General features: G+C 54.2%; 4 protein-coding genes across 24 annotated transcripts; 2 read left to right on the top strand and 2 right to left on the bottom strand.

Annotated features, from left to right (window-relative positions):
* Positions 1–1,632: 1,632 nt before the first annotated feature.
* On the bottom strand, positions 1,633–5,038 carry PRRT1 (proline rich transmembrane protein 1). The gene is made up of 4 exons (XM_030850678.3): positions 4,879–5,038; positions 3,433–3,968; positions 2,893–3,078; positions 1,633–2,715 (listed from the first exon to the last, which is right to left on the bottom strand). Exons 1-4 carry the CDS (start codon positions 4,895–4,897, stop codon positions 2,539–2,541), a joined length of 918 nt encoding a protein of 305 aa, XP_030706538.2. The 5' UTR covers positions 4,898–5,038; the 3' UTR covers positions 1,633–2,538.
* PPT2 (palmitoyl-protein thioesterase 2) lies at positions 4,307–15,947 on the top strand. 12 transcript variants are annotated; one of them, XM_060308119.1, is made up of 10 exons: positions 6,926–7,297; positions 7,783–7,995; positions 8,239–8,392; positions 8,857–8,952; positions 9,045–9,152; positions 9,953–10,036; positions 10,156–10,240; positions 13,278–13,332; positions 15,224–15,303; positions 15,819–15,947. In XM_060308119.1, exons 1-9 carry the CDS (start codon positions 7,163–7,165, stop codon positions 15,275–15,277), a joined length of 984 nt encoding a protein of 327 aa, XP_060164102.1. In that variant the 5' UTR covers positions 6,926–7,162; the 3' UTR covers positions 15,278–15,303; positions 15,819–15,947. The 12 variants fall into 12 exon arrangements, 11 of the variants coding, with proteins under 11 accessions (XP_060164107.1, XP_060164106.1, XP_030706478.1 ...); XM_060308120.1 differs by having other exon boundaries at positions 15,730–15,868; XM_060308124.2 differs by lacking the exons at positions 6,926–7,297; positions 15,224–15,303; positions 15,819–15,947 and adding exons at positions 4,307–4,370; positions 13,513–14,301 and having other exon boundaries at positions 7,805–7,995.
* Positions 15,822–18,066, top strand: EGFL8 (EGF like domain multiple 8). Of its 7 annotated transcripts, XM_030850613.2 has the most exons (8): positions 15,822–15,947; positions 16,161–16,283; positions 16,391–16,503; positions 16,604–16,699; positions 16,806–16,976; positions 17,067–17,146; positions 17,224–17,377; positions 17,677–18,065. In XM_030850613.2, exons 1-8 carry the CDS (start codon positions 15,847–15,849, stop codon positions 17,724–17,726), a joined length of 888 nt encoding a protein of 295 aa, XP_030706473.1. In that variant the 5' UTR covers positions 15,822–15,846; the 3' UTR covers positions 17,727–18,065. The 7 variants fall into 7 exon arrangements, with proteins under 7 accessions (XP_030706473.1, XP_060164110.1, XP_060164112.1 ...); XM_060308127.1 differs by having other exon boundaries at positions 16,391–16,699; positions 16,822–16,976; positions 17,067–17,377; positions 17,677–18,066; XM_060308129.1 differs by lacking the exon at positions 15,822–15,947 and having other exon boundaries at positions 16,025–16,283; positions 17,067–17,377; positions 17,677–18,066.
* Positions 17,974–27,432, bottom strand: AGPAT1 (1-acylglycerol-3-phosphate O-acyltransferase 1). Of its 4 annotated transcripts, none has more exons than XM_030850623.3 (7): positions 27,315–27,432; positions 20,991–21,187; positions 20,629–20,762; positions 20,182–20,357; positions 19,931–20,026; positions 19,734–19,806; positions 17,974–19,219 (listed from the first exon to the last, which is right to left on the bottom strand). In XM_030850623.3, exons 2-7 carry the CDS (start codon positions 21,176–21,178, stop codon positions 19,035–19,037), a joined length of 852 nt encoding a protein of 283 aa, XP_030706483.1. In that variant the 5' UTR covers positions 21,179–21,187; positions 27,315–27,432; the 3' UTR covers positions 17,974–19,034. The 4 variants fall into 4 exon arrangements, with proteins under 4 accessions (XP_030706483.1, XP_060164114.1, XP_030706484.1 ...); XM_060308131.2 differs by lacking the exon at positions 27,315–27,432 and adding an exon at positions 26,855–27,055; XM_030850624.3 differs by lacking the exon at positions 27,315–27,432 and adding an exon at positions 26,504–26,648.
* Positions 27,433–27,499: the final 67 nt, after the last annotated feature.

Raw genomic sequence — 27,499 nt, 5'->3', positions numbered from 1 at the left:
TTAGGCTTCAACAGATGAATTTTGGGAAAACACAAACATTCGGTCTGTAGCAAAGAAGCATCTGGTTACAAATGACGTCTGAGTTTGGAGTGGACGAGATTTTTTCAAGGGAAATTCTCAGAGAAGGGAAAAGAAATCCAGATATAGATACTTAGGGCACATGAGAGGGTTCAGAGAGGCAGTGTACTGTGAAAATGCCATTGATTTTGGCTCCTGGTAACTTTTGGTCATTGCGTACTGTTTGAAAGAACAATTTCAGTAGAGTTGGGAATGGAAGCGCATTTCAAAGGGTTAAGAAGCAGTGGGTATGAAAGAAAGACATTTCTGACAACAATACACCCTATTCAACAGGGGAAAAGTGAGTAGGTAGTGAGGAAGTGCAAGCTGCAGATGTCAGTTCTTTTTTCACGAAATTGGGTCCGGAAGGCACATGAAACCTGAAACATCCAAAGGAGAACCCATGATTTCCATACTCCATCCCATCCTCATCCCATGTCTCCTATCACAGTGCATGGCTTTCCTTCTAGATTATAAACTTCATGAGCTTCAGTGTTCATACCTGCTGTCTCGGACAATGTTTCAGCAGTATCCTGCATGGAATACAAGATAGGACCCTGTCCTGCAGGTGTACAACTGAAGATACCAAGCCCACCGCTTGTGTCTCCTCCACCTCCCCAAGAGGTCTCCTGGTTGATCTCAGGATAGGAGAGAGCAACTAGCCCCAGGCAGACTTGAGAGGCTCTGGACTTCCTCCCTGGCACTCAGCTTTGGTCAGAATGTTTGTGTGCCCTCCCCTCTCTCCCAATTCATATATTGAAATTCTAATGTGCAATACAATGGTATTAGGAGGTGAGGCCTTTGGGAGGTACTTAGGTCATGAGAGTAGAGCCCTCATGAGTGGGATTAGTGCTCTTATAAAAGAGACCCCAAAGAGCTCCCTAGCCCTTTCGGCCAAGTGAGGATACAGTGAGAGGTCTACAGCCCAGAAGAGGGCCTGCACCTGACTGTGCTGCACCCTGATCTCAGGCTTGCAGTACATTTCTGTTCTTTATAAGCAATCCAGTGATGGTATTTTTGTTATAGCAGCCCGACTCCCACAGCTCTTTGCTTCCTTTGCCTTCCCTCCACTGGTACAACACACCAAGTAGGGCTAATCCAAGTTGTCTGCCACCCTTCAGCCTGCAAGCAGGAACAGCTGTGGGCAGATGGCATTTTTCCCTGCCCCATGCCACCCTACCCCTGGCCAACTTTTTCAGAATGGTCTGCCTTCTTTCCTCCTGACTTCCTGGAGTTCTGGGGATAGATCCCTGGGTCTGCTTGTAAATCTTCCCTCCTCTCCAAAGCTTTAAGCCCAGTCTGGTAAGGAGTGGAAAAGGTGTGCTGGGTAAAGAAATCCCTACCAAGGATGGATCTCAAGGTCTTCCCCAGTAGGATTCCCAAGGGAGGCCCCTTCCCCCCATATTTGTGTTTGTCTCTCTGGTGTCCTGGGAATCTGTCTCCTCTCACTTTTGTCTCTGTCAGTTTTCTTCCCCCACTTTCCCCATGCCCCAGAAGGGGAGATGAGGGGAGGTGAAAGGGGAAACCAAAAAAGCAGGGTCTTCGCAAGGCTGCAGTCTTCGGAGTTGCATGTGATAAATCCACTTAATCTATTTAATATTGTCTTTCAGAAATTCACACACACACTCACACACAGATCAGAACAAGGTGAGGACTACCGAGGGGACGGGGAGGGACCGGCTCCCTCCGGACACTGGAAGGTTTGTACCCTAGGTTCCCTTCTGCCCGACCGCCCAGGAGTTGGGATAGGAGGAAGGGAGTATTTACAGAGAACGGGGACGTAATCTTCATCCCAGGGTGAAGGTTCTGAAACCGGTAACCTCCCAAATCTCATTCCAAAAAAATCAAAAGTAGACAGAGGTTCCGGGATTAGCAAGAAAAGAGGCAGGGATGAGGTGGAGGAGAAACGGAACTGTACTCGCAAAAATGGGAGTGAGCGTGGGGGCGTGGCTACCCTGGGGCTCGGCTCTCGCGCCGGGCAAAGGGGAGGAGTCTGTCAGTAAGGGGGCGAGGCCTGGCGCCACAAACCCAATCACCGGACTGAATCACCCCGCAGGGAAGAAAAGAAGGCGGAGCCTGCCGACCTGGAGGCGGGGCTTTATCAGAGCCGGGGCGGAGCCTATACAGGAGGCGGGGCTTTAGGGACAAGTTTCCAGGCTGGGGAGCAGTGACCGAGGGAGTTCGGCCGGGGGCGCTGTATTTAGAGGGGTTGGGGGCCTGGAGCGACTGAGGGGCCTGGCATTTGGCCGGAATCCCAGGAAGCGGTGTCCCTGTTAGTGTGGGTTTTGGCGGGGTTCCTGAGGAACTGGATTCGGAGCGTGCCCGCAAGGCGAGAGTTTCTGTAGAGGCCTAGTTTAGGATGTAACCAAGTCCGGTGGCCCCAGAAGCGGGTGTGCAGGGCGCCCGCTGGATCCGCGGCTTGACGGCAAAACGCGCTTGGGAGGTCGAGGGGCGCAGAGTGGGGCCGGGCCGTAGGCGTCCTTACGGATCCCAATAGTTCTCGTGGTGCTGTGCAGCAATGATGATGACTACGGTGAGGATGGTACAGAGCACCATGGCTGCTATGCCCACGGCCAGGGAGATGAAGGAGAAGTTCCGGGCCTCTCGTGAAGCGATCTCGGCTGACACCATGTCTCCGCGGGCCAAGGCCGTGCGCACCTGCGGGGGAGGGTGGGGGAGAGCAGATCAGAGAGCTGCTACCTCGGCCGCACGCCTCAGTCTCCCTCTAAGGTGCTCCCCAAAACGTCCAGCACTCCATGGGATTAAGGAAGACCTAGTGAGCCCTCCTCTCCATACTCCGCCTCCATTCCCTCCCCCTCCCACCCCCCCACGCACCTGCACTGCCTTGAAGATGGCAATGATGCCCGTAGGCCAGAAGCAGCAGATGGTGGTCAGCACCGCGATGGGCATATAGTCATGGGGCGGGCGCCTCGGCTCCAGCAGGGCCAGCCCTGGGCCTTGGGGCGGCGGGGGAAGCGTGGAGGTTACTCCCGTTCCCCCCGGGGTCCCGCCGGCATAGGGCTGTGGAAGGAAGGTTGTGGGGAGAAGACGTCACTCTTACCCTCCTTGAGCCCACCAACTTTCCACGTCTGGCAGAGAAAGAGGGTTGTTTCCTTCTTTCAAACCTCCTCTGGACTTTTAGGCTGTTTCCCCTGCCAGGCCTTGATCTTTGACTCCAGCTGACCACCAGACCACTCCCTCCCCGCCTCGCCCCATTCCCAGACTTTTCCTTAGTCTCTCCTCTCCCTTGGCCCCAGAACGCCGCTTGGTCCCCTGGCCCTGTTTCTCTATCCCACCAGCCCCTCAGTGTGTCCCCAATTCCAGGTCCTGTTCCATCCCCCCCTTCCCCCAGGCCCCTGTCCGCCCCGTACTCACCGCGCCCACCGGGTAGACTGGCACGTAGGCAGTGCAAGGCTGCAGCTGTAAGGGGTAACCAGGGGCTACGTAGCCCCCCAGTGACAGCGTGCCTACCGCTCCAGTGTGCGTGGGCACCACGAAGCCCGGGGCCTGGGCAGTGTGAGCGGGCGGCGGCGGGGGCGGGGCGGCGGCGGCGGGCGGCGGCGGGGGTAGTGGGCCCTCGAAGCGAGTCTCCTGCAGGTAAGGGTCGGGTGGCATGCGGGGCAAGGTAGCGCAGCCGGGTGGGGGTACCCCAGCGGCCGGGCCGGGCGGGACGTGATGCGGAGGCCTCGGCAAGGTGGCGGAGGACGAGGGACCGCGCAGAGCGGCGGCCCCGGAAGCCAGGCCCCCAGCCCCTAAGCGCGGGAGGGTGGCAGTGCCAGACTGGTGGTAGTGGTGGTGGTGGTGATGGTGTGAGGAAGGGGCTGTCTGTGGGGGCGGGGCGGGAGGTTCGGCCGGGGGCTGGGGGGCATTGTAGGGTGGTGGAGAGGTGTGAGGGACTGAGTCGGGGAGGCCTGGGGGCGGTGAGCAGAGGTGTGGGGAGAGATAAGACAGATGAGATAAGGAGGGGCAGGGGGAGACACAGGGTCAGGGATGGAGGAAGATAATGGGAGAGACAGAGAGGAGATGAGTGAGAAGCCATCTCTCATTCTTGGGGCAGCAGAGAGGTTGTATCTAGGCCATCAGCTCCCCCCCCGCCCCCGCTTTTCAATGTAGTTTTGAGGTCATAACTCTCTTCTGATCCTCTCCCTTCCTCAGCAATGGGCACACAGCTTTAACCTGCAGACCCAAATTCATATGCTCCTTGGCTTATGGCAGCCTTTGGGCTAGCCTATGCAAGCTGGTCCTGTGTGTGCACGTGTGTAGACATGCAACACTGTTAACATGTGCTCAGTTCAACAGTTGTATAAACACAGGTAGGATAACATGTTCCTCTCTGCCATTCCTTCAGTGGGGAGGGGGTGCCCTAGTCTCTTAGGGAGTCTCAGTACCACTTTTAGGACAGATTAAAGAAGGGTCCTCTGGATTTTACTCCCCTGGCAACCCCCATCTGATCATCTCTCCATATTTCCCCGTTGGATGTCTCCACGCGAGCCAGTGTCATCTGTCCATCTGTCACTTGCAATGATGCTATCCATGCAGTACCTGGCTGATGCTAAGTCACTCTTGTACTTCCCTCGCCCTCTCAACCTGCCCCCCTAACCCATGTTGTTGGCAAGGGACTGAGGCTGAGACTGGCAGGAGGAAAGGAAGAGAAGGGAGGGATATAAAAAGAGGAGGGGGGTTGGGGGTCGGGGTGTGGAGAGCTGGATACAGGGGGAATGAAACAGAACCAACCGCTAGGGAGGGGTAAGGGAGGGGGTGGGGGGGGGGAAGAGTCAGGAGACACTGGAGAGGGCTGGAGGTTTTGTTGTTGTTTTCTACCTGACTTTTCGGATGACATGCCTGCTGTCTCGCTGGGACAGGATCCGTGCAACCGGAGTCTGGAGTCAGGATCCCTGGCTCGCACCGGAGTCTGGGTGCGCAGATTGCGCAGCCGGCAGCAGCGCAGAGATGGAGAGATGAAGACTGTGGCGGCGGGGGGCGGAGGGAAAGCAGGGAGGGGGGGAGCTTAAAGGGACCGAGGCGAGGGAGGGGGAATCCTCCAGACGCATCCCCACTCGGTCTCCGCTTTTGGACTACGTCTCGCCTCCTCTCACCCCGGCATTCAAGCCCCCAGTTTGGGCTCCTTTGGAGTTGTCATGGAAACTGGGAGGCAAGCAAGACCAAGCAAGGCGGGTGGTACTAAGGGAAGGAAGGAGGGAGAAAGAACTCTCTAGAGTCTTCCCCTCCAAGACTGGCCGTAGTGATTATACTGTGGAGGCAGGGAACAGGCGCTCAGTGGATTCAATACCCCAGTTCCCTCTGGATCTTGTTCAACCCAGTCAGGCCTCCCCCTCCTCAGCTTCCCTCAGAGTCCCTGTAAGATCTCAGGATTTTCTCCCAAATCCTTGGCTCTTAGTTTTCCCCTCTGTAGGAGAGATGACTGTATGAGAGATGACGGTATGAGAGAGAACCGTAAAAACAAAACCAAAAACAACAAAACAAAACAAAATAGAGAGAGAGAAAAAACCGTGTGCAGAGTTGAGGCCGGCCATGACCTGAAAAGTTCCCAGGGTTATGACCTTGACCTGCCACCCTGGCCTGGGATGAATCGGGAGGTAAAGTGAGAGGCTCTGGTCTATAGCAGTTCAGAGGTAGGAGGCCTATGGTGTGTTGGGGGCTGGGGGTTGCAGTGTAGGGCGAAGAGGAAGCTTGGGGGATATATAGATACCTTTCCTCTCCAGGATGAAGGAGCTGAAGCCTGCTGGGAGGAGGGGACGGATCAACTGCTTATTGCTGGCAGCTCGGTTTGGGAACACGTGCTTGGTCCCCCTTCCCCCTTTTACTTATTGGGCTTCTTAGAGCTTCCAGGGCCCTCAGTGTTCAGATCCATTCCTGAAATCCCACCCACCCACCACCCCCGCCAAGACGCAGCGCCATTGCCTGAGTCGACCTGGGGGCACAGCGGTAACTGCAGTCTTTTTATTTTGCTTATTGTATCTTGGGAGCTTGTACGTGGGGATAGGGGGTGAAGATCAGCAGTCAGCCAAGATTGACCAGAGTTGGGCTTTTTGCAAAAACGTAACTGGGAGTCATTATTACCCATCCCACCCTCCCCCTTTAGACTAGTACTTCCCGGCCCCCGTCTGAGGCAGTCGCTCTCCGGAGCTCTGTCCTTCCCCTCTGACTCCAGGCAGAAACTACAGAGTTGTAAGAGAGGCGCTTGCCAGGGCGATTCCCAGGCCCCAGAGATTTAGATCACAGCCCCATACCGCTCACTTGGCTTCTAAGGCGTTCGCGTTCGCGTGAGCCCCGAACCCTCTACCGCCACCCCATCCTCTACACAGCTCGGGGCGCAAGTTGGTTTTATTGGGAGAGACTTAGACTGGCAAAGACCTTGTGAATAGAGAGAGGAATTCAGAGAAGTTGCGATTTTTTAAAAAAAAAAATCAAGGGAAACGTCTTTAAATGCTAAGTAAAAGCCCTAACCCGGGCACCTGGGTATCGGTAGGGGTCACAGGTGGAGAGGTGCGGGACGCCTGGAGTTCAGAAGTCCAGACCGAGTGGGAAGGTCTGAGTAAGGAGCCGCCCACAAGGAGCTCCAAGTTCAGGGCGGGGCTGTGGAGTCGCTCTGGTGGAAAGACTCATCCGAAAGCAAACGAGCCTGAGTCAGCGCTGCCCTAGGGTCCCTCCGCCCCTGGGGGGCGGGGGTGGTGTCACAGATGGGCCCCGGAGTAGAGTAGGGCAGAAGAAACTGGGCCAAGCTGCACTTTTACCTCGAGGGGCCTCGAGGGCTCTCCGTGTCTCTGGAAACAAGGGCACTACAAGCACTTCAGGATGAAGAGTTGTAAGACGCAGATCCGGCGCGGGCGGGAGGGAAGGGGTTAGGAGTAGGGTCCGCCTGGGCTACCTTCAGCCCTCATCAGACGGACGGCGAACTGCGAAGGACTACCTTTCCCCAGTCTGTTCTCCCAGCGCCTCCCTGGGGAAAGAGAACTAAACTCCGTGTTCCTTTGCGGAGCCGGACGCCTGAATTGGGAAGTAGGGCGAATCAAGGCCGGGAAATGGGACCCTTGGGTCGCTGCTGCCGCAGGGACTGAAGAGGCAGTCTCTCAATTCCCAGGACATGTTTGCTGCTTCTGCCTCTCCCCGCCGGTCTAAGTGGATCGCTCCACCTATTTCCTCCCCCGCTCTTTCGGCGCAATGGATTGTTCCATTGCCCCTCCAGTCTCGGGCCTGCGTTGCGGGGGACACTGGCACGGTTGGTAGGGAAAGCCCCGGACGTGACGGCTGAGTGCGACCCTGAGCAGCCTCCCCTCTCCCATCCGTCATTCCCCTGCGCGCGTTCTCCTTACACCCTTCCCCTCCCCCACGTGGGTTCCAAGCTGCAGGGAAGTAAACAGCGGGCAGAGCGAGGCTCACGGACCCAGGCCAGGTGGGCCTTTGCACTCTCCAGGGGTCCTGCGCTGCTGCTCAGGGGTCTTTCTTGCAAAACCCCCGTCTTGCCTGGCTGGGATGATGCATTAGGAAGATGCTGGCCTGGGGACAGAGTCCCCGCTGAGTTAGGGGCGGGGCTTGGGTGAGCGTCAGTGCGTTTACAATGCGGTTGGGGGCGGTGTTCGTGGGGAGAGGACTAGAGTAAAAGTAGGATATTTTGTGACAAGGACCTGGTGTGGGAACGGGCAGGGGAGGCTTGATTGCCGACGTCTGTTTGGAAGGCAGGGGGTGTTGTCATCTCTCTCACAGGCCCTCATCGCCCCCTTCTCAGGCGGGAGCATGCTGGGGCTCCCGGGGCTGCGGCTCCCCCCGGCGGGGTTCCTGCTCCTGTTGCCGTTCCTGCTGCTGCTGCTGCCCGCAACCCCCGCGCCCCATCGGGCTTCCTACAAGCCGGTCATCGTGGTGCATGGGCTCTTTGACAGCTCGTACAGCTTCCGCCACCTGCTGGAATACATCAACGAGGTCTGGCAGGGGACCTCCGGTTGTGGGGCGTTGGTGGCGTCTACAGAGGCTGGGGAAGGAGAATGAGGAATTGAATGCTGGGCCTGCCAACTTCCTCGGGGAGCTGGTGCTGGCGTGGGGAAAGTCTGGGGACGAGATCCTTGGTTCTAGCAGGGCACAATAGGCATGTGGGCGCTGGCCAGGGGTCGGTGTGGAGGGGCTTCATCGTCCATCCCCGGTTGGGGCATTGCCCCCTTCCCACAGACACACCCTGGGACTGTGGTGACAGTGCTCGATCTCTTCGATGGGAGAGAGAGTTTGCGGCCCCTGTGGGAACAGGTGCAAGGGTTCCGAGAGGCTGTGGCCCCCATCATGGCAAAGGCCCCTCAAGGGGTGCATCTCATCTGCTACTCGCAGGGTAGGCACCGTCTCCCACCCCAGCTCCTAAGCCCTATCTGAGGCTTGATCCTTATCTGAGGGACACTGCCTAGTGTTCCCTTTTTTGAGCCACATTGCTTCAGCCAGAGCCCTGATACTTGAGCCCTCCTTTTCTGACTTCCCTCAGTACCTGGGTCTTATCTCTGTGTGTGTCCTGAGTGGGAGGGAGGCTCCCTGCACTTCTGCCCCTTTCTTTGCCCATTACCCATGGTTCTTGGACATAAAAGGTAGTGGGACAGTAAAAAGCACCCTACAGTTAGTCGGGACGCCCAGTGTCGAATTCTGGCTCTGTCACTTACATGACGTGGATGTTTCGACACGGTGTGTGCCTTCTCTGGGCTTCAGTTTCCTTTAGGTACACTGTGTGTGTGGGGGGTGCGGACGGGGGGCAGTGTTGGCCCGGCTGTCCCTAAGTGCCTGCCCAATGTGGTGTTCCGCCTGCAGGGGGCCTGGTATGCCGGGCACTGCTGTCTGTGATGGATGACCACAATGTGGATTCTTTCATCTCTCTCTCCTCTCCACAGATGGGACAGTATGGAGGTGAGTGGGCACTGTGGGCTCCATGGGGGGGGGGGCCCTGAGTCTTGAGGACACAAGTTTGGAACCACCTGGCACTGCTGTTCTCTTGCCAGACACGGACTATTTGAAGTGGCTGTTCCCCACCTCCATGAGGTCCAACCTCTACCGCATCTGCTATAGCCCCTGGGGCCAGGAATTCTCCATCTGTAACTACTGGCATGGTGAGTAGGACATGCCAAACTGGGGCCTCCATGGAAAGGGCATCCTGGAGGATAGGGCCTGCTGCTCCCACCTCTACCATAACCAACAGCAATGATAACGATAACTTAACAGTTATTGAGCACTTACTATGTGAACAGACACTGTTCAAAATGCTTTATGTGTATCACCTTATTTGCCTTAGAGAGCATAGCCTGCTGCAGGGGTCGGCCGACTGTATCCTTAAAGGGCAAGATAGTAAATATTTTGAGCTTTGCAGGCCGTAGTCTCTGTCACAACCACTCAGTTCTGCCACAGTCATGTGAAAGCAGCCATATATCTTATGTAAATGAATGAGTGTGTCTGTGTTGGCAATAAAATTTATTTACAGAAACAAGCAGTGAACTGGATTTGGCTAATGAGTCATAGTTTGCAAACGCCTGGTGTAGTTTTTAAGACCATGGATGCTGCTGGGTCCAGACTGCTTGGGTTTGAAGCCTGGCCCTGCGGCATGACTTTGGGCAAGTTACTCAACCTTCCTGTGACTCAATTTTCCTCATCTGTATAATGATATAGTACATACCTTATAGGGTGGTTATGAGGATTAAATAAATTAATGAATGTAATGTACTTTGAACAGTATCTGGCTCATAGCAGGTGTTAGAAAAAGGTGTTTGCTATTATGTTTACAATTATCGTGGCTACTATTATATTACTATTCACCTTGTCTATTACTTTAGCCTCCAGATTGGTCTTCCAGCCTCTGGTCTTGCCTCTTCTCCCTGCTTCTCTGACAACCTTTCTAACTGCTGTTTGTACCCAGACCCCCACCATGATGACTTGTACCTCAATGCCAGCAGCTTCCTGGCCCTGATCAATGGGGAAAGAGACCATCCCAATGCCACTGGTAAGACCCCAGGCTCCTACCCTGGTCCCATTTTCTGCTTCTCTGACCCGCCGTGTTCCCCTCTCCAACCTGGCCTGACCCCTGTGACTGACTCAGGCTCTCTTCTTCCCACTCTGCAGCTTGGCGGAAGAACTTTCTTCGTGTGGGCCGCCTGGTGCTGATTGGGGGCCCTGATGATGGTGTCATTACCCCCTGGCAGTCCAGGTAATAAGGGACTGTGTGGCCTGAAGATTGGCTAAGGACACTCCAGCCCCCACCAATCTTTATCTCATTTCTAAAACTGGCCTGCTGCTTCCACTGGGTAATACCCCTACCCTCCACTCATCTTGTCACCCAAGACCAAAACCTGGGAGTCATCTCCTAGCCTCTTATATGTAGCCAGTCACTAAGCCCCGCTGACTCTACTAGGTAGAGTCTGCTTGTTCTCCATCCCTACCAACCCTCCTTTGTAAAAACTTTTAACTTTGAAATATTTACAGATTCGTAGGAAGCTGCAAAGATAGTTTAGAGAGGTCCTGTGTATCCATCACCAAGTTCCCCTCAATGGTTGCATCCTATGTAACTACAGCACAGTATCACAACCAGGAATATGACATTGGTACGTGTGTATAGCTCCACATGCCATGTAATCACATTTCCTACCACCTCTTTTACTTACCTGGACTACTGTAATAGCCTCCAGCTCATCCCCTCTATCCTATTCCTCAGGAAAATCCATGGCTTCACGGCACTCTGTGCCTGCCTTTGATCATCATGAGTATCTGAAATGTCACCTGATCTACTTTAGTCACTCAACAAATACTCTGTGTGCCTAGGCACTGTTCTGGGTCCTGGGGATGCAGTAGTAAATGAAAGAGAAGTCCATGGTGTTATGTAGCTTACATTCTTGTGGGGGAGACAGATAATAAATGTAAATCTATATGCCAAGTGGTGATAAAATAAGGCAGGGGAAGGGATTAGAGGATGGCCACGGCCTATATTAGCTGATGGCCAGATAAGTCCTTCTGGAAGAGTTGCCATTTGAGCAGAGACTGAAGGAAGTGAGGGAAAGAGTTGTGCATCAAACTGGGGGAAGCATCAAACAACCCAGGGGACAGGAGTAGCACCTGCAAAGGCCCTGGGGCAGGTCTGAGGAATAAGGAGGTCCATGTGGCTAGAGTGCAGGGAGCTATGGAGAGGGTGGGAGAGGAGGTGAAAGAGGTAGCAGGGAGCCAGTTACAGAGAGCCTTTGTGGGGCACAGTAAGCACCCCCCCTTTTTTCCTGAAATATACACAACATAAAATGTTACCATTTTTAAGTGTATAGTTCGGTGGCGTCAAGTCCATTCACATTCTTGTGTAAGCATCACCACTATTTATCTCCAGAACCTTTTTTTCCTTCCCAAATTGCAACCCCATACCCTTTAAAGAACGGCAACTCCCTCATCCCTGCCCCTCCCTGGCCCCTGGCAACCATGGCCCTTGCTTTTTGAAAATTCTGAGTGAGAGGAACACGTTGGAAGGTTTTAAGTGAATGAGTGACATGCCTTATAATAGTTAGAGGTGGGATTTATTTTTTATCTCATTTCAAACAATCCTGTGAAGGTAAGAATGGCTCAAGGTTATATAGCACCTTTTATGTCCCAAAGCATTATTCCAAGTACTTTTCAAATAAAGCTCATTTAATTCTCACAACAACCCTATAGGGTAATTACTACTATCCTCTTTTGACATATAAGGAAACTTAAGTACAAAGAGATTAAATAACCTGCCTACATTCATAGAGTTAGTTAAGTGGTGAAGTCAGGCTGTCTGACTTAAGGACAATGTTTTCTTCTTTCTTTTTTTTTTTTTTTCTGGTATGCGGGCCTCTCACTGCTGTGGCCTCTCCCATTGCGGAGCACAGGCTCCGGACGTGCAGGCTCAGCGGCCATGGCTCACGGGCCCAGCCGCTCCGCGGCATGTGGGATCTTCCCGGACCGGGGCACGAACTCGTGTCCCCTGCATCGGCAGGCGGACTCCCAACCACTGCGCCACCAGGGAAGCCCAATCACAATGTTTTGCTTCCTCTCTACAAAGGAGGTATTCTTATACAGGGCCAAGAATATAAGCAACATGATCAACCACACACAGTGGGGAGTGTGTGGCAGAGCTGGAGTTTAAAATCCAGGTCTTTGTGCCCCTACTGCTTTCCAGCCCTTCAACAAGGCCTCCAGGCCTCCAACCCAGCACCCCCCCGCACCCAGCTGTGCCTTACCTCTGTGCTGCTCTTGCTGTTGCATTTGCCTGGGACAGCCTTCCTTAGTCCAGGGTAATCGCTGGGAAGCCTTTGTTGATGCTCTAAAACTAGGGTAGTAGCCTCTCCTCTTTGCTCCCATAGCCCATGCTGGCATTTGTTCAGTTATTTATGGCCTGTGTCCACTCAGTGCCCATGCCAGTTAAATATTCTTAACTAAAAAAAATTTAAGAACTTTTTATTTTGAAATAATTTCATACTCAAGAAATTACCAAAGTAGTACAAAGCAATCTTGTATACTCTTCACCTAGGTTTCCCAAATGTTAACATCTTACCGAGTTTACCTTAGCATCCTCTCTCTCTCCCTCCCTCTCTCTCTCTCTCCATATATATATATACACATATATATATATATGTACGGAGTATGTGTGTGAACCATTTGAGAGCAGGTTGCATGATATCTCTTCACCCTTGAAAACTTCAGTATGTCAGTGTCTATTTTCTATGTACAGGACATTCTTTTACATATCCACAATAATGATCAAAATCAGGAAATTAACATTGATACAGTACTCTGTAGACCTTATTCAAATTTTCCCAATTGTCCTTATAGAAAAAAATCCAGTGCAAGATCCAACCCAGGATCCTGTGTTGCATTTAGTTGTCATGTCTCTTTAGTCCCTTTTAATCTGGAATACTTTCTTGGTCTTTGTACACGACGTTGATATTTTTGAAGCGTATGAGCCAGCTGTTTTATAGAATGTCCCTCAGTTTGGATTTGTTGGCTATTTCCTCATGATTAGATTCAGATTGCGCATTTTTGATGGGAATTCTGCAGAAGTGATGCTGTACCCTCAGTGCATCACCTCATGAGGTACATGATACCCAGTTAAATATTGGTATTTTGAGTGTCCTCCTTGCTGCTTGTGTCCTCAACAGGCCATGAGTTCCTGAAGGACCCTAGCCCACCTTGATTTTCTCCAGCTCTCCTGATAACCTCCCCCTTACCCCCCAATCTTTTTGTAGCTTCTTTGGTTTCTATGATGCAAATGAGACGGTCTTGGAGATGGAGGAGCAACTGGTGAGTTCGTTGGAATTACCTTCCCTTTCTGCACGCACTGTCCCAGCTGTCTGTGGCTCTCTCTGCCACTGACATGGGAGTTGAAAGGTTCACCCTGTGGGGAGGGGGTCTGGGACACCAGCAGGAACTTACTTTGTCCTCCCTATGTCTTTCTTCCATGCCCCTTTGCCCACCTTGAAGGTTTATCTGCGGGATTCTTTTGGGTTGAAGACTCTCCTGGCTCGGGGGGCCATAGTGAGGTGTCCAATGGCTGGGATCTCCCACACGGCCTGGCACTCCAACCGTACCCTTTATGAGACCTGCATTGAACCTTGGCTCTCCTGAGGGATCCCTCAGGAACTCCCCAGCCCAGAGACCAAGTGGTAGCCTTGGATGTCAGGCCTTGGTGTGCCCGTGACCACCTCATCGCTCTCCCACCAACCAGGGCTCCCAGGGCCCCTTCCTCCGCTCTTCTGTGAAAGGCAAATCCTGGTTTCCACCATCTCGTGTCCTCTCGTTTGGGGCTCGCTGCAAGCTCCCCCACCCTCTTAAGGCCAAGCTTGGGAAGTGAGAAGCCAGGTTTACTCGTGGCTGCTCCTCGACTCTGGCCGGAGGCGCAGAATCCAGCTCCTGCCCACCACAGGGGTCTCCTTCCAGGCCACTCAGGACATTTTTAGCTTCTGTTTTCCCCATGTTCCCTGTTCGTCTGAACTCCCCTGTTGTGAGCCCTCCCAACCCCCAGGAAGGACCACCCATGAGAGTGGGGTTCTGAGGCTCCCCTATGGGGACATTTCCATTCTTGAAGTGTCAGTGTTGGGGAATATCTGTGGCCCGTGAGGCCCATCTCAGGTTTGGGGATCCCCCAGTCCCTATGTTCAGTATTGGGGTGCCCTTGGGGAGCCCAGTTTCTTTGAGGCTCCAGCCCCTCTTTTAGCTACCCTTGAATGGGTGTTACCCCTGTATTTATGGAAATAAAGTTCCATTTACTCAGTTTGGCTTGACTCATTTCCAGGTGAGGGAGACCTGGCTCCCCAGGGAGGGTGGGGATGGAGAGCCTGAGGCCCGGGTGCCCGGATGCCTGGTCTGGGGTGGGACCCCCTTGGTGTTTCCGCTCTCTCAATGCCCATTCTGTGTGGGTTCCTGATTCTCTGCGGGTTCTTTCCTGCTGCGGACAATTCTCTTCCTGTCCCAGCCTGTGATTGGGGGGCTGAGCCCAGGGCTCTAGTGGTTTGGGCCCCAGCCTCATGGGTGGAATGCGCCAGCCAGCCCCCAGGCTAGACGAGGGGGCTAAGGGTCAGGGTAGGCATTTGTTGTGCCCCTTTTGACCTTTGTAGGCCAGAGCTGGGTGAGGGGCTGGACAATGAGCCTCCTCTTCCTGAAAGAAGGAATCTTGGTGGAGACAATAAGGCCCTGTCTGCTCTGGCATGGGGGGCGGTGGCTGACTCAACTTTGCATACCCCCCACCAGGCCCTAACAAATGTCATCAAGAAATGGGGGCAATTTTCCCTTTACCGCCCTGGGCAGTCCCCACCGCACCCTTCTTTCTTTTCTCATCTGCTCTTGCCTTTTCTCCCATGACTTGACCCCACTTTGTTCTCTGCCAGCTCTGACTTTTCCTGCCCCTCAGTTCTTCCCTAGTCTGTGTTGGGTTGAAGGATGGAGGGCAAGGGCCAGGGGTGCTGCTGGTGTTTAAAGCTAGTAGTCTCTGCTGATTTGGGGGAGTTCCAAAAATAAGGGGCCTCATAGGGTTGAGAAGAGACTTCTGAGGGGCCCTTTGCTTGGCTGGGGGGGGGGTGAAGGGAGTGGGATCTGGACCCCACTGAACTGACCAAGCTCCAGCTGTGGAGGAGGCTTGTGGGAGGGGGCAGGAATGGGAGGGCTCTGTCTGGCCCGCCCCTCCTCTCCTTTGCAGCCCGCGCAGCCCGCCCACCAGTCTGAGCTGCTGCTTCTGAGGCTGGTGGCCTGAAGTCTCCAGGAGAGGGGGAAAGACAGGTGGGGAGAGAACGTCAATGGGGAAAGACTGGGGGTCACTCAGAGTCTTAGAGTTGAGTGTGAGTTGGGTGTGTTGTCTGAGTGAGGGGAGTGGGTCCAGGGTGTATGTGGTGGTGTGGGTGCGTGAGGGTAGCAGGAATGTGTTTAAGGTGGGGTTTCCAGGTGTGTGGGTGTGTACAAGGTGTAAAGGGGTGTAATGGTGCATATCTGATATTTTGAAGGTAGGAGGATTAGGATGGAAGAGGGCACGTCAGAGACAGGAGGGTCATGAGGGGAGGTGGAGGGAGTGTGTCGGGCTGTGAGCTTGTATGGTGCTGCATGGACCATGATGTGCTAAAGGGGGGTGTTAGTTAAATGTAACTGCGGGTGTAGACAATCCTGGTGGCTAGTGCAAGCGTGCAAATGAATGTCCTGTCCCACTTAAAGGGCACCAGCAGACTGCTCTTGGAAGGGTTGGAACTGGAGAAGTTAACAGGAGAGGGGAAGGACCTCCATTAACCTCTTCTTGCCTGCAGCTGGCAGAGTCTGAAGTCAAGGAGAAACATGGGGTCCAGGGCTGAGCTGTGCACTGTCTTAGGCGGACTCTCATTCCTCCTGCTACTGATGACAGGCGAGGGGGCCAAGGGTGGATCCCTCAAAGAGAGGTGATAACAGAGGGGGCAGGGCCAGGGGTGAGGTCTTCATGAAACCTGCTGGGGCTGGGGTTTCACAGGTGGCAAAACAAAGTTCAGAATGGGGGGGAGGCTGTCATTTTTAGGGAGGGTGGGGCCTCAGTGGAGCCTGAAGGGAAGTGGGGCTCCTGGCTCCCCAGGGCCTGGCCCACTCAATGCCTCTCACTTTCCCCCGCATGGGTGCAGTCAGGGGGTCTGCTCCAAGCAGACGCTGGTGGTCCCACTCCGTTACAACGAGTCCTACAGCCAACCCGTATATAAGCCCTACTTGACTCTGTGCTCTGGAAGGCGTGTCTGCAGCACCTACAGGTGAGGGGTGGGGAGCCTGGGCTCTGGGGTCTCTCAAGAGGAACGAACCCCCAGAACCGGGACCAGGACCCATATGCCAATGTCCAGAGCCCGGCGCTGTGTTCCAGGACCACGTACCATGTGGCTTGGCGGGAGGTAAGGAGGGAGGTGCAGCAGACCCACGCCGTGTGCTGCCAGGGCTGGAAAAAGCGGCATCCCGGGGCGCTCACCTGTGACGAAGGTGAGGCTGGGTCTTCCCAGGCCTCGGGGGAAGTGCGCCCGGCCGGGCTGGAGAGCCAGGCCTTCCGCTCGGTTCTGAACCCCGCTTCCTGCGCCCGCAGCCATCTGCGCCAAGCCCTGCCAGAACGGAGGCGTCTGCGTCCGGCCGGACCAGTGCGAGTGCGCCCCGGGCTGGGGTGGGAAGCACTGTCACGTGGGTGAGTTGCCTCGCCCTCCCTCGGGGTGACTCCAGAACTTCCCTACCCGCTGTGGTGCCCACCTCCGCCCCGCCCCCCTCAGCCCCCTCCTCTTTCCGGTAACTAGACGTGGATGAATGCAGGGCTGGCGTCACTCTCTGCTCGCACGGATGCCTCAATACAGCAGGCAGCTTCACCTGTGGCTGCCCCCAGGGCCTGGTGCTGGGCCCGGACGGGCGCACTTGCGGAGAAGGGGCCCCAGAGCCCCCAACCAGTGCCAGCATCCTCAGCGTGGCCGGTGAGTGGGTGGGTGCGTGGGGCACGCGGAGGGCCGGACCAGAGGCGGGGCCGGGGCAGTGGTCACTCTCGGCTCGCTCCTTTGTCCCAGTTCGGGAGGCTGGACACGATGAGCGTGCCCTGAGGCGGGAGATTCGCGAGCTGCGAGGGCGCCTGGAGCGGCTGGAGCAGGTGAGTGGAGATGCCTGGGGTCAAGTCTGGGTGGCAGACCCCACCCCCAACACCCTGAGGTGTCTCTTCCTTTGTAGTGGGCCAGTCAGGCTGGAGCCTGGGTCCGAGCAGTGCTGCCCATGCCCCCAGAAGAGCTGCAGCCCGAACAGGTGGCAGAGCTGTGGGGCCGAGGCGACAGGATTGAGTCTCTCAGTGACCAGGTTCTGCTGCTGGAGGAGAGGCTAGGTGCCTGTGAGTCCCCATGCCCCTCTCTGTGGGGACCCCCATCTCCCCACAGCTGCCCCCAGCTCTTCCAGACACCTTTTCCCAACTCAGTTTTCTCTTGTCCAAAATCTCTTCTCCTCCACTCACTCACCCCATACCTTCCCCAGATTCCCGCACTTTACCACCCCTTCTCCTGGTCTGTCTCCAACTTGGTGGTTCCACTTATTGGTGAGCGAGACTGTCAATCCTTCAGTGTCCAGGGCCCACTCCAGGCATCCAAGAAGTCCACAGTCAATGTGTCTGCCTGTCTCCTTGTCATTAACCAGGCTCCTGCGAGGACAACAGCCTGGGCCCAGGCCTCAATCGGCGGAGCTAAGGAGCCCCTGCAGAGCCCCTGCCCCACTAATTTATACAGAAACTGGACCCACTAATCCTCTGGGATGGGCCGGCTGGGGAGCTGCAGATAAGGCTATCTGCCACTAAGGAGCAATGAACAATGGAAACTTTGGAAAGCTGAAGAAAGGAGGAAGGCGGGTTGTCTTGGCCTGCCCGAGTCTTCCGGCTGGGGCAGGGGCCTGGAGGAGAACTGCTTTTTTAACTCCTTAACAAACGCAGCCAGAAAGTGCCCAGATCTCTCTCAATCTTTATTCTCGGTTTCTTGCTGTTATCCAGATAATTAATAAAAATCAACCACGCAAAACTGGGTCCCACCCTCTCCTTTTGCTCCCAGCCCACCTCCGTGGTTGTGAGCACAGGTCTGGGGTGGGAGGCAGGGAGTGGCTAATGCCACAGGGAGGAAATGAAAACTGGCTCAGAGAGGGGAAGCCTCAAAAGAAAGAGAAATAAATTAAAAGCCCTCCCATCCCCTCCAGCCAGGGTTCAGTTCCTTTCCCCAACTCCCCAGGGTGAAGTGAGTGCAGCACCTGATGTCTGCCTCTTCCCCTTGTGTCTGGTTAGAATGGTACAGCAGGGCTGTAGGGGGCTTGGTGGGGCCAGGACCACTGAACAACTATACCCAGGGGATGAGGGGAAGCAGAAATGTGGCATCCAAGAGTGTGCTCAACCCTGGGCACTTGGACAAGGGCAGGGATGAGACCTCTGAGTGACAGAGTCCAGCCCCCACTGACAGGAGGCTCCACGGGAAGGAGGGAGAAGGTGCTGAGGAATGTTTCCAGGATGAGCCTGGGAGAAGTATTCCAGGCATCAGCTTCCAGCCACAGCGTGAGGAGTCGTCCTCACAAATGGATGAGTCCACTGAATCCGTGGACATGGGAGTAAGAAATTGTTCCACAGAATGGATGAATCCACTGGCCAATGTGGGGTGGAGAGGTAGAGAAGACCACAAAGGAAGAGGGTCCACTGGGGACAGAATGGAGTGTTCCTACCCTTGTGTAGGCTGAACCACTGAAGATGAGGGGGCGGCAACTGTCCCACAGACAGGATGGCACGGAAGGTGGGGTTCAGAGTGGAGGCCGCACCTAGGCAAGAGTCTGTTGGGGGGCGGTGCTGGGAAGGGGGCAGGGAGCGGTTCTGCAACCACATTCACTTCAGAAGTTGAAGATTCCAAAGGAGAGAACAGGTGGGGAGAGGGGAAATGAGGAACAGGGCTTGGCCCAGCTTCGGGCCCACTGGGCTGGTAGGTGTGGAGACGGCGGTGGGGGGTGGGGGTAGATGGGAAGGGAGCTCAGAGCTGGGCCTCGCCCACCCCTCCAGGCTTCTTCAGATAGTCACCACCACCCCTGCCATCAGTGGAGATTTCCCGGAAAACGGTGAGCATGGAGTGTCGGACTGTGTCGGCCAGAGCTGGGACGTCATCTGGTGTCAGCCCTTCTGTGGGCACTGGGGGCAGCACCCGTACCTGACATCGCCCTGGGAGGGGGGTGAGCACCATCATGGCCTGTGTACCGGGACTCTGCCCACAGGTGGCGCCTGGCTTCCGAGCTCTCCTGATGCTTAGTTCCCTGCTCAACCTTTCAGTTCTCTGCCGTGGACAACTCCCCCTCAGCTTACCAGCTGCCACCTGTTCTCTGAGGCCCTCCCTCGCAAAGCCTTCCCCAGCCCCAGTCCAGGCACCTCAGCACCCTGCCGGCCCCACTGTCTGGGTTTAGTGTTCACCGCCGAATGCTGTAACTGCGCACACAGGCTTTATCTTTCCGGCTAGACAGTAATGGCCTCTCTTGGAGGGACCAAGTGTTACCCATCTAGCAGGGTATAGGGGTGCTTAATAAATACTTATTGGCTGATGTGGGGTCACTTTAGATAATCCTGTGGACATCTCAGTGCTGACGCTGACTGAAGCTCCTGCCCCACGGGGATCTCCCTCTAGCCTCTCCCATGGCCCTTCTGGCCACCCCCGAACCCCAGATCTGCACAGAGCCCTCACCTGAAGTGAAGCGGCGCTCCTTCTTGCAGTAGAAGTCTTGATAGGAGGACATGACTATGGGAACAATGGGAACCTGAGGGAGAGGAAAAGCGATCAGCCCACGGCTCCCTTCTGAGGTGCCCAGGACCAGCCTCTGCCGAGAGAGGAAGGGATGGTGGGGGCTTGAGGGGCAGTAGTGGACGGGAAGGAGTAATCACCTGGGCCTGCACTGCGAGGTGGAAGGCGCCACGTTTGAAGGGCAGCATGGAGCCATTGTGGTTTCTCGTGCCCTCAGGAAAAACCCAGACCCGTACCTGGGAAAGAAAGAGAGTCAAGGAAGACACACATATGGAGGGATCAGAAAATGGCTGTGATGCTGTAATGGGACTTGTGAGGCCTGGTGGCCCTGCACATCAGTTTATTTACAACTATTCTACTCCATAACCCCCATTCCCCCGGGGTGACTCACATCCTGTGTGAGCAGGGTCTGGGCGACCTCAGACATGACACTGATGGCATCCCCAGTGCGCTTCCGGTCAATGAAGATGACTCCCGCCAGCCAGCAGGCCAGCCCGGCAGAGCCGGCCCACAGTAGCTCGCGCTTGGCAATGGGCACACAGCGGCCTGGCAGTACCTCCATCATCCCTAGGGCAGAAGTGGGGGTGGGGTGAGGATACCTCACCCAGGTCATCACCCAGGGACTAGAACTAAAGGAAGAGGCAGACCTGGGGGTGAGGGGTGGGGGAAGCCCCAGAAAGTAAGAAAAGGTGACTAAAGGTGTATTATTTTGCTTATGAGGGCAGCTCTACCCCAGGCAGAGGCCTGCAGGGGGAGCAAGGGGGCAACGCCCCAGGTGAGGGAGGGGATCCCAGGGAGGGCTGCAGGAGGATGGGCGTGGCTAGGGGAGGCTGCTCACCAAGCAGGTCGAGGGAGCTCTGGTGGTTGGAGACAACAACGTAGGGCTGTGAAGGAGGGAAGTGGTGAGCCCCTCGCACCTCCACTCGGATCCCGTACAGGTATTTGATGTGGAGCAGCATCAGACGCAAGATCCTGTGGAGGTTCCACAAGGCAAGGGGTTCCCGCGGGACCTGCTGCCGTCCACCTGCAGGCCCCAGCCCCCCTCCCCGGCCCCCCGTCTTCCTGGGCATCTTTGCAGTCTTCTCCGCTTCCTTGTCCCTGGGCTCGCTCAGTGTCTCCTACACACTCAGTGCCCTCCCCAGCCCCTGCTTGCTTCTGACCCTAAGGTTCCCTCATCACCCAAAACCCCTTGCCCCTCACTTCATGTTCTCGACGTTGCGTCCTCGCACGGCACACACAGGGATGGCGAGCACAGCCAGGAAGAGGATCCAGCCATTGTAGAAGGCCATCTTGAAGAAGTACTTGGCACTGGGGCTGCAGAACCACAGAGTGGGCAGCAGCAGGGAGAGCAGCAGCAGTAGAGGCCACACCCCTGGCCACAGCTCCATTCTGGTCACCTGCAGGGGACGGGGCAAAGGACAGAACTAGTGGGCCTGGTTCCTGGATTGGGGACGGGGCGGGCAAGGTGCAGAAGGCAGGGTCTGGGGGGGCTCTGGGGGCCAGGGCTCCCGTTAAAACCTGTCCAGAAAGCCTCTCTGGGATGGGGGCGGTGGGGATGGGAGCTCAGGACTGCTCTCCCACCCCTCTCCCTGAAGGATCCAGATACATTCAGACATGAGACACAAGATATGGACATCCACAACTCACAGACACAAGACAACAACAGGACATTAATAATAGCTAACGCTTGTAGCTGGTAAGGATCTTATAATGGTCTATCCCTCTGCTGTCCAATATGGTAGCCACCAGCCACATATGGCAACTGAGCACGTGAAATGTGGCCTAGTCTGCATTGAGGGGTACTTAGAGATATAAAATACACATCAGATTTCAAAGACTTTGAAGGAAAAACAGAATGTAAACTATCCCATTAATAATCTTTTATATTGATTACATTGTGAAATTATAACCTTTTGGTCATACTGGGTTCAATACACTAAAATTAATTTCACCCTGCTACTTTTACCTTTTTTATGTAGCTACCAGAAAATTAAAAATTACATATGTGGCTTGCATTATAGTTCTGTTGGACAGGGCTGGTCTATATACTATGTTAAGTCCTTAAATATGAAACACCCGATTTACATTTTAAAGGAGACACACCCAGAAAGGTTAAAAAACTTACCTGAGGTGATATGACTCCTAAGAGGCACTTCCTAGCTTAAAGCTAAGCAGCTTGTGCTCCTAACCACTTGGTTATGCTGCTGCCTGTATATATACACACAAATGCACACATAGCACGCAGCAGATACAGTGGAAATGACAAAACACAGACATTCTCCGGGGCTGACTGGCGAGAATAAAGGCTCTTGTCATTAACGCAAACTCAGACACACACAGCCATACAAAGACTGACCTGTTCACACACATACGCAAACTTACAATCACACCCATGACCGATAAAGGATGGTAAATTCATACCCATTAAAACCCCTCTCCACCCAGGCAGGCTCCCTGTTCCCAGATAAACCCATGGACATACCTATATCTATTAATCCTGCTTCCACAAACAGGCAAACAAATCCCACCACCCACTTCCCTCCCTCCCAGCAACACTGCAGGCAATGTGGTCAGACATGCAGTGTGTAAGGCTTCACCAAGCGAAAAAAGGAGGGCAGAGAGTAAAAGGGTCATTACACCACCTGCCCTGGGAGAGGAAAGAGTTCAGGAGGAAGAGGCTCTTCCTCCTTCCTCCACTCTGCCCCACGGTTTGGGGCAGGGTCACAATTCACACAAATGGTGTTCAGGCAAATATCTGTCACTTGTATCAAGGCCAAAGGCACGCGCTTCCAATGACAGAAGGGCTGTGCTCCAAGGTAAGTCCATTGCCAAGGGTGAAGGTAACAGGTGATAGAGGAAATGGGACTCTGCCAGCTCTAGGACAATAGGCTTTCTGAGTTGCTTCATCCTACTGCCCCCGCAAGTTGGAACAAGCGCTTCTCCCCTGGACTATTTGCAACAGGCTCCTAACTCTTCCCCTTCAATCCATCTTCCACATGGCAACCACAGATGTTTCTGTGGCACAAATTTGAGCATCTCTCTTGCCCAAAGGCCCTTCTTGACAAGTTGACTTCTGCTTACACCTTTGGCCACATCCCTACAAGAGCCTTTTCGCTCTAGTCAAACTGACTTACTTCAGTTCCTCAGACACACCATTATCTTTCACGCTTCTGTGCCATGAACACGCTGTTCCCTTTGGCTGGAATGTTCTTCTGCCTCTTCACTTGCCTTATACAGTTCAGTGTCACTTTTTGGAGGTCTTCCTGAACCCCTCCAGGCCTGTGTTTTCATTACACTTTTACCTTGATCACTGATTCTCCAAGTGCAGAAAAATAAATCCTTGGACCTCACCCCAGATTACTGAATCAGAAATTTAGGCCGTTGGGCCCATGCATCTGTATACTATTTTAAACAAGCCATCCAGGTGAGTCTGATGTGCACATAAGTTTGAGAACCACTCATCTTGACACTAGACAGGGTGTAACCACCTGAGGTTATCTTTGTTTCCCTCCCTAACGTGTAAGCAGCTTGAGGACAGAGATTTTCTTATTCCCAATGCCCAGGACAGAAGGAAGCAGGGAAGATGCTCAATAAACATTTGCTGAACAGATTATAAGGCTGTGTACATACCCACATAGCCATAATTATTGAGACAACAGTTCTGAACACCAATCAGATAGCTACCCTCTTGAGGACTATTAACTATGAAAAGAAAAGCCACCAAGAAAGCAATGAGCACACCAGGCTAACAGTAACCTACTCTGGATAAAAATACACAATACAGGGTCACGGTGAAGGCAGAGTGACAGCAATCTAGACAAGATGGCACATACAATCTTGTACACAAGAGAAACATACAGAAAGGGGATTAACATGCCACAGGGGAAAGATGCCGCTGTCATCAAATACATGCCAACAGTGCAAAGAGCGGGGGACAGATAATGTACATGGCAGAGCTGACGCTGTGCTATGCATCGAGCTCCATGGACACGGACTGTTCACAGGCACCGGATGTAACGTGTATGAAGAGACACAGGCCAGCGGGGTCAGCAAGGTAAGGCGTATGAGGATGGTTCTTTAGGGACATGGAGGCCCAGTTACCTTTTCCTCTAATATGTGACATTAAGTGACTCTCTCCAGAGCAGGGATGTCCGAGAATTTATAAGCACAATGGAGTGCCAAGTGAGTTAATGAGCATACAGCTCACAAAATATATTGGCAATAAAATTATGAAATAAATAGTATATGTAACCAGAAGCACACAAGCTGTAGACGTGTCACATCAGCACATTATGCGAAGGGGCACACATGTGTGCGGTGTGAATTGGGACTGGGAAAACACATGCAGTAAACAGGCCAATACGATCACAACATGAGTGTGCGCTAGTAGCTAAGCCACGAGATCCCACACACGAAGATGACTGCATATGGTGGGACTATGCACATAACCTGTGAGTCCAAACAAAATAAGGTATGATCTCTACATGCTAAAGTAAACATAAGATGTGCAAGAAACATGAAACCACATAACAGATGAAAACACACACATGTGAACACGTCAAGACTGGACATGAGACACGGACATAAGATATGAGAACAGGCAATTCTGATGGAAGATAACACATCATTTCTCCACAACCCATGGAGAGCACAGGACAAACTAGCCACACACAAGCCATAAACCACATCAAAGGCACACCCACTCAATGTAGAAAACATGGTCCCCCACAAGGCATCTGTATGTCAGTAAGGGTCGAACACAGCATGGAGGCCACTGAGAAACAAGAGGTCCCGTGCCTTGAGAGAAACAGGTGTCTCAGGGCATCCCTAGGAAGCAAATTCTGCTGGGGAAAGGAGGGCACTAAACTGCCTTCTGCCTGCCACTACCTCGCAAGGGTCACGTGGGGCCAAAGGGCAAGAAAAGGAACTGGGGAAGGTGTTGGGGCTTTCCTCTCCAAGATTCCCTGTCCACACCCCCATCTCAAGTTCACAAGGTCTCCACCTCTCCTCCCTCATGTCTCTTCCATCCTTCCTCCCTCTCAGGCCCCCTCTCCTTTCCCCAGCAACCCTCTCCCAAGTCGGCCCGTATCCTTTTCCCACCAAGCCTCTCCCCTGCCCACCCTCCCAGACCCAATCTTTCCCCATCCCCTCCTCCACATCCCTTTTAGCTCCCTCCTCCCTCCTCCTCCCATCCCTTTCCTGCCCCCACCTCAGTGGGGTGGGGGGCCTGGGGGGCTGGCCCCCTCCCCAGCCAGGCTGCGGCAGCGGTGGTGGCGGGTGGCTGTGTCTCTGCCTCAGTCGGGGTGTCGGTGCCAAGGGGGCGACAGGATTTGGGGGTGTCCTAGCCCCGGCCGATGGAGGGGAGGTGAGAGTGGGAGGCTGGGCCCATAGCGGTACGAATGGTGGGGGGTTGTCCCCCCAGCTCCCTCCCTCCCTCCCTTCCTGCTGTCTCTCTGAGGGCTGGGGCTGCTGCTGCCGCTATCCCCCACCACCCCTCCCCACGCCCGCTAGTTTCCGGGGCTGGCCAGGAAGTAGGGGGCGGTGATGGGCGCCCTGTTTTGCCAATCGCCTCCCGGGGACCCAGGCATCTCCTCCCCACATCTTTCAGTCTCCTCTTGCTAGCTCCACCCTACGAGAGCTCAGCTGGGCTCCGTCTCGGTCTCTCTGGCCTTTTCTGGCTCCAGCTGCACCTTCTTTTCTCCAACTTCCTTTCAGCACACATGGCTTGCGTGTCCCTTGGTGCTGTATTCCTTCCTTGGCCCGTTCCTTCTCATTCTCCATCAGCTCTCCTCTTATTGTCAACTTGTTTCTTTTTTTCTCCTTAACTCCCACATCTGCTGCTTATTCCCTCCAACTCCAACCCTTTTCCATCTCCCTCTTCCTGTCCCCCCATTCAAGTCCAAATATTTATCAAGCACCTACTATATGCCAAGCTCTGAGTTCTTCACCTCTCTTCTTTTTCTCTCCAGGACTCCATCTCACCCCACCTCACCCTCCAGCCCTCTTGTCTGGTTTCTGCCCTTTGTCCCTGCCACTATCTCCCAGCAGTCCAGCTCCCTCCTCCACTGACCTTCTCCCACCCCCCACCCCTTCCTGGTCTTTGGAGAGAAGGGACACTCTCAGGCCCTCTCCCTGCCCGTTTCCTTCTGTGATGTACTTTAACCTCAGTACCTTTTCTTTTCTAGTTCCTTCCTTCTTATCAGTCTCCTTACTCACCCAAGCTGAGACTACCCCTCTCCTCAACGTAGAAAAAATGTACTCTTCTTCCAGTGGAAACTGGGCATTAGGGTTGCTTTCTTGAAAAAATAAGTGAGGAAGAATGCTGATTCCTCTGGGATAAGCATGCCTCCTTAATTTTGTAGTATGTGCCTAGCTCTCTCTCCAGCCCCTGCTGCCCTCTCCCCCATACTCCCATCATCCCCTTATCAGGATCATTCCATCACTCCTCCCTTCTTGGTCTCCACTTCTGCCTCTCAACAGGGTTTTTCCCTAAACCTCTACAGGCTTCCCGAACACTAACCTCCCCTGCCGTAGGCAGCTCCTAACTTCTCACCGTTCCTCACTGAGTCACGTGGGACCTTTTATCAGGATGTTGTTGAAGAACCCTCAGCTTGTGTCTGGCCTCCACCCCCGCTAGATACCTTTGCCCTGAAAGAGTTTACACGCCCTGAGGAACAAGATGTAAAGAACACTGGTAATGGGAGGACTGTTACCTAGTTCTGCTCCTTGAGCCACAGTGAGGGCCAGTGACTGTAGAAAAGGCCCAAACTCGTACGAAAGGCCCAAACTCTGAAGCAGCTTGCCCAAGTCCCAGGGGTCCAGCCCAGGAGGAAGACCCCAGTTCTGCGGGGCACAGTACAAGAAGGAAGGGGCGGGCCTAACCCCTTTCCGCCGCAGGTCGCCTAAAAGGGGGTGGATCTTGCCTCTTCACCCACTCACAAAGGGGTGGAGCTAGACCTTTTCGGCTCTTAAGGTTTAAAACGGTGTCTAGGGCAACTCTGTTCTACTCTGTGTCATATTAAAAAGGGGATGGGCCTTTACTTCATTTCTGCTCTGTAAATCACCTAAAGAGGGGCGGGCTGAGTCGTCCAGCCGAGGGAGATGTTAACACCAGCGCCGCAGATCGATGCTCGCACCATCCAAACGTCGGGCTAATCCCAGTTCTGCTCCCTTCTTCACTAAGAGGGAGGGGCGGACCCAAGTTCTGCTCTTTACGTCACCGAAGGAAGCCGGAGCCATTTTGAACCCTGCGACCCTAGCATTTGTCCTCTTTTCCAAGCTCTTCGCCGTCTTTTCCGACCTCGGCCAATCAGGGGCGAAAAAAACGGCCCAATCAGTCGAGAGAGACCGCAGTCGGAGGACCCGGATGAGGCCAAGACAAGGCTTTTGAACCCCAAATCCCGCCAATTGTAGAGCAGTCACCATGGCGACAATATAGCGGTGAAGGGGTGGGACCAGAGAAAGCTCAACTCTCATAGGATAGGCCCACCCCGTCCCTCCTACTACTGCGCACGCGCGCTTTACCTGGCCTCCATTTTCCGTCGAGTTCTAGCCAATTAGTTGCTTTGGAGCTATACGCTCCAAAGTCCAAAGGAATCCGGGCGTTCTCTGAAAGAGGAAGTAAAAGGAAGACAGGGGCTTGTAGTGGGCGAGGTCTAAGTAGCCTTGAGCCAATTGCTTCTGGCCTTTGGTTATGATTGGCAACTACT

The sequence above is a fragment of the Globicephala melas genome, chromosome 11 (genome assembly GCF_963455315.2).
Source record: "Globicephala melas chromosome 11, mGloMel1.2, whole genome shotgun sequence".
Lineage (NCBI taxonomy): Eukaryota > Metazoa > Chordata > Mammalia > Artiodactyla > Delphinidae > Globicephala > Globicephala melas.
The sequence above is the reverse complement of the archived record's forward strand: the minus strand, read 5'-3'. Positions and strand labels throughout refer to the sequence as shown.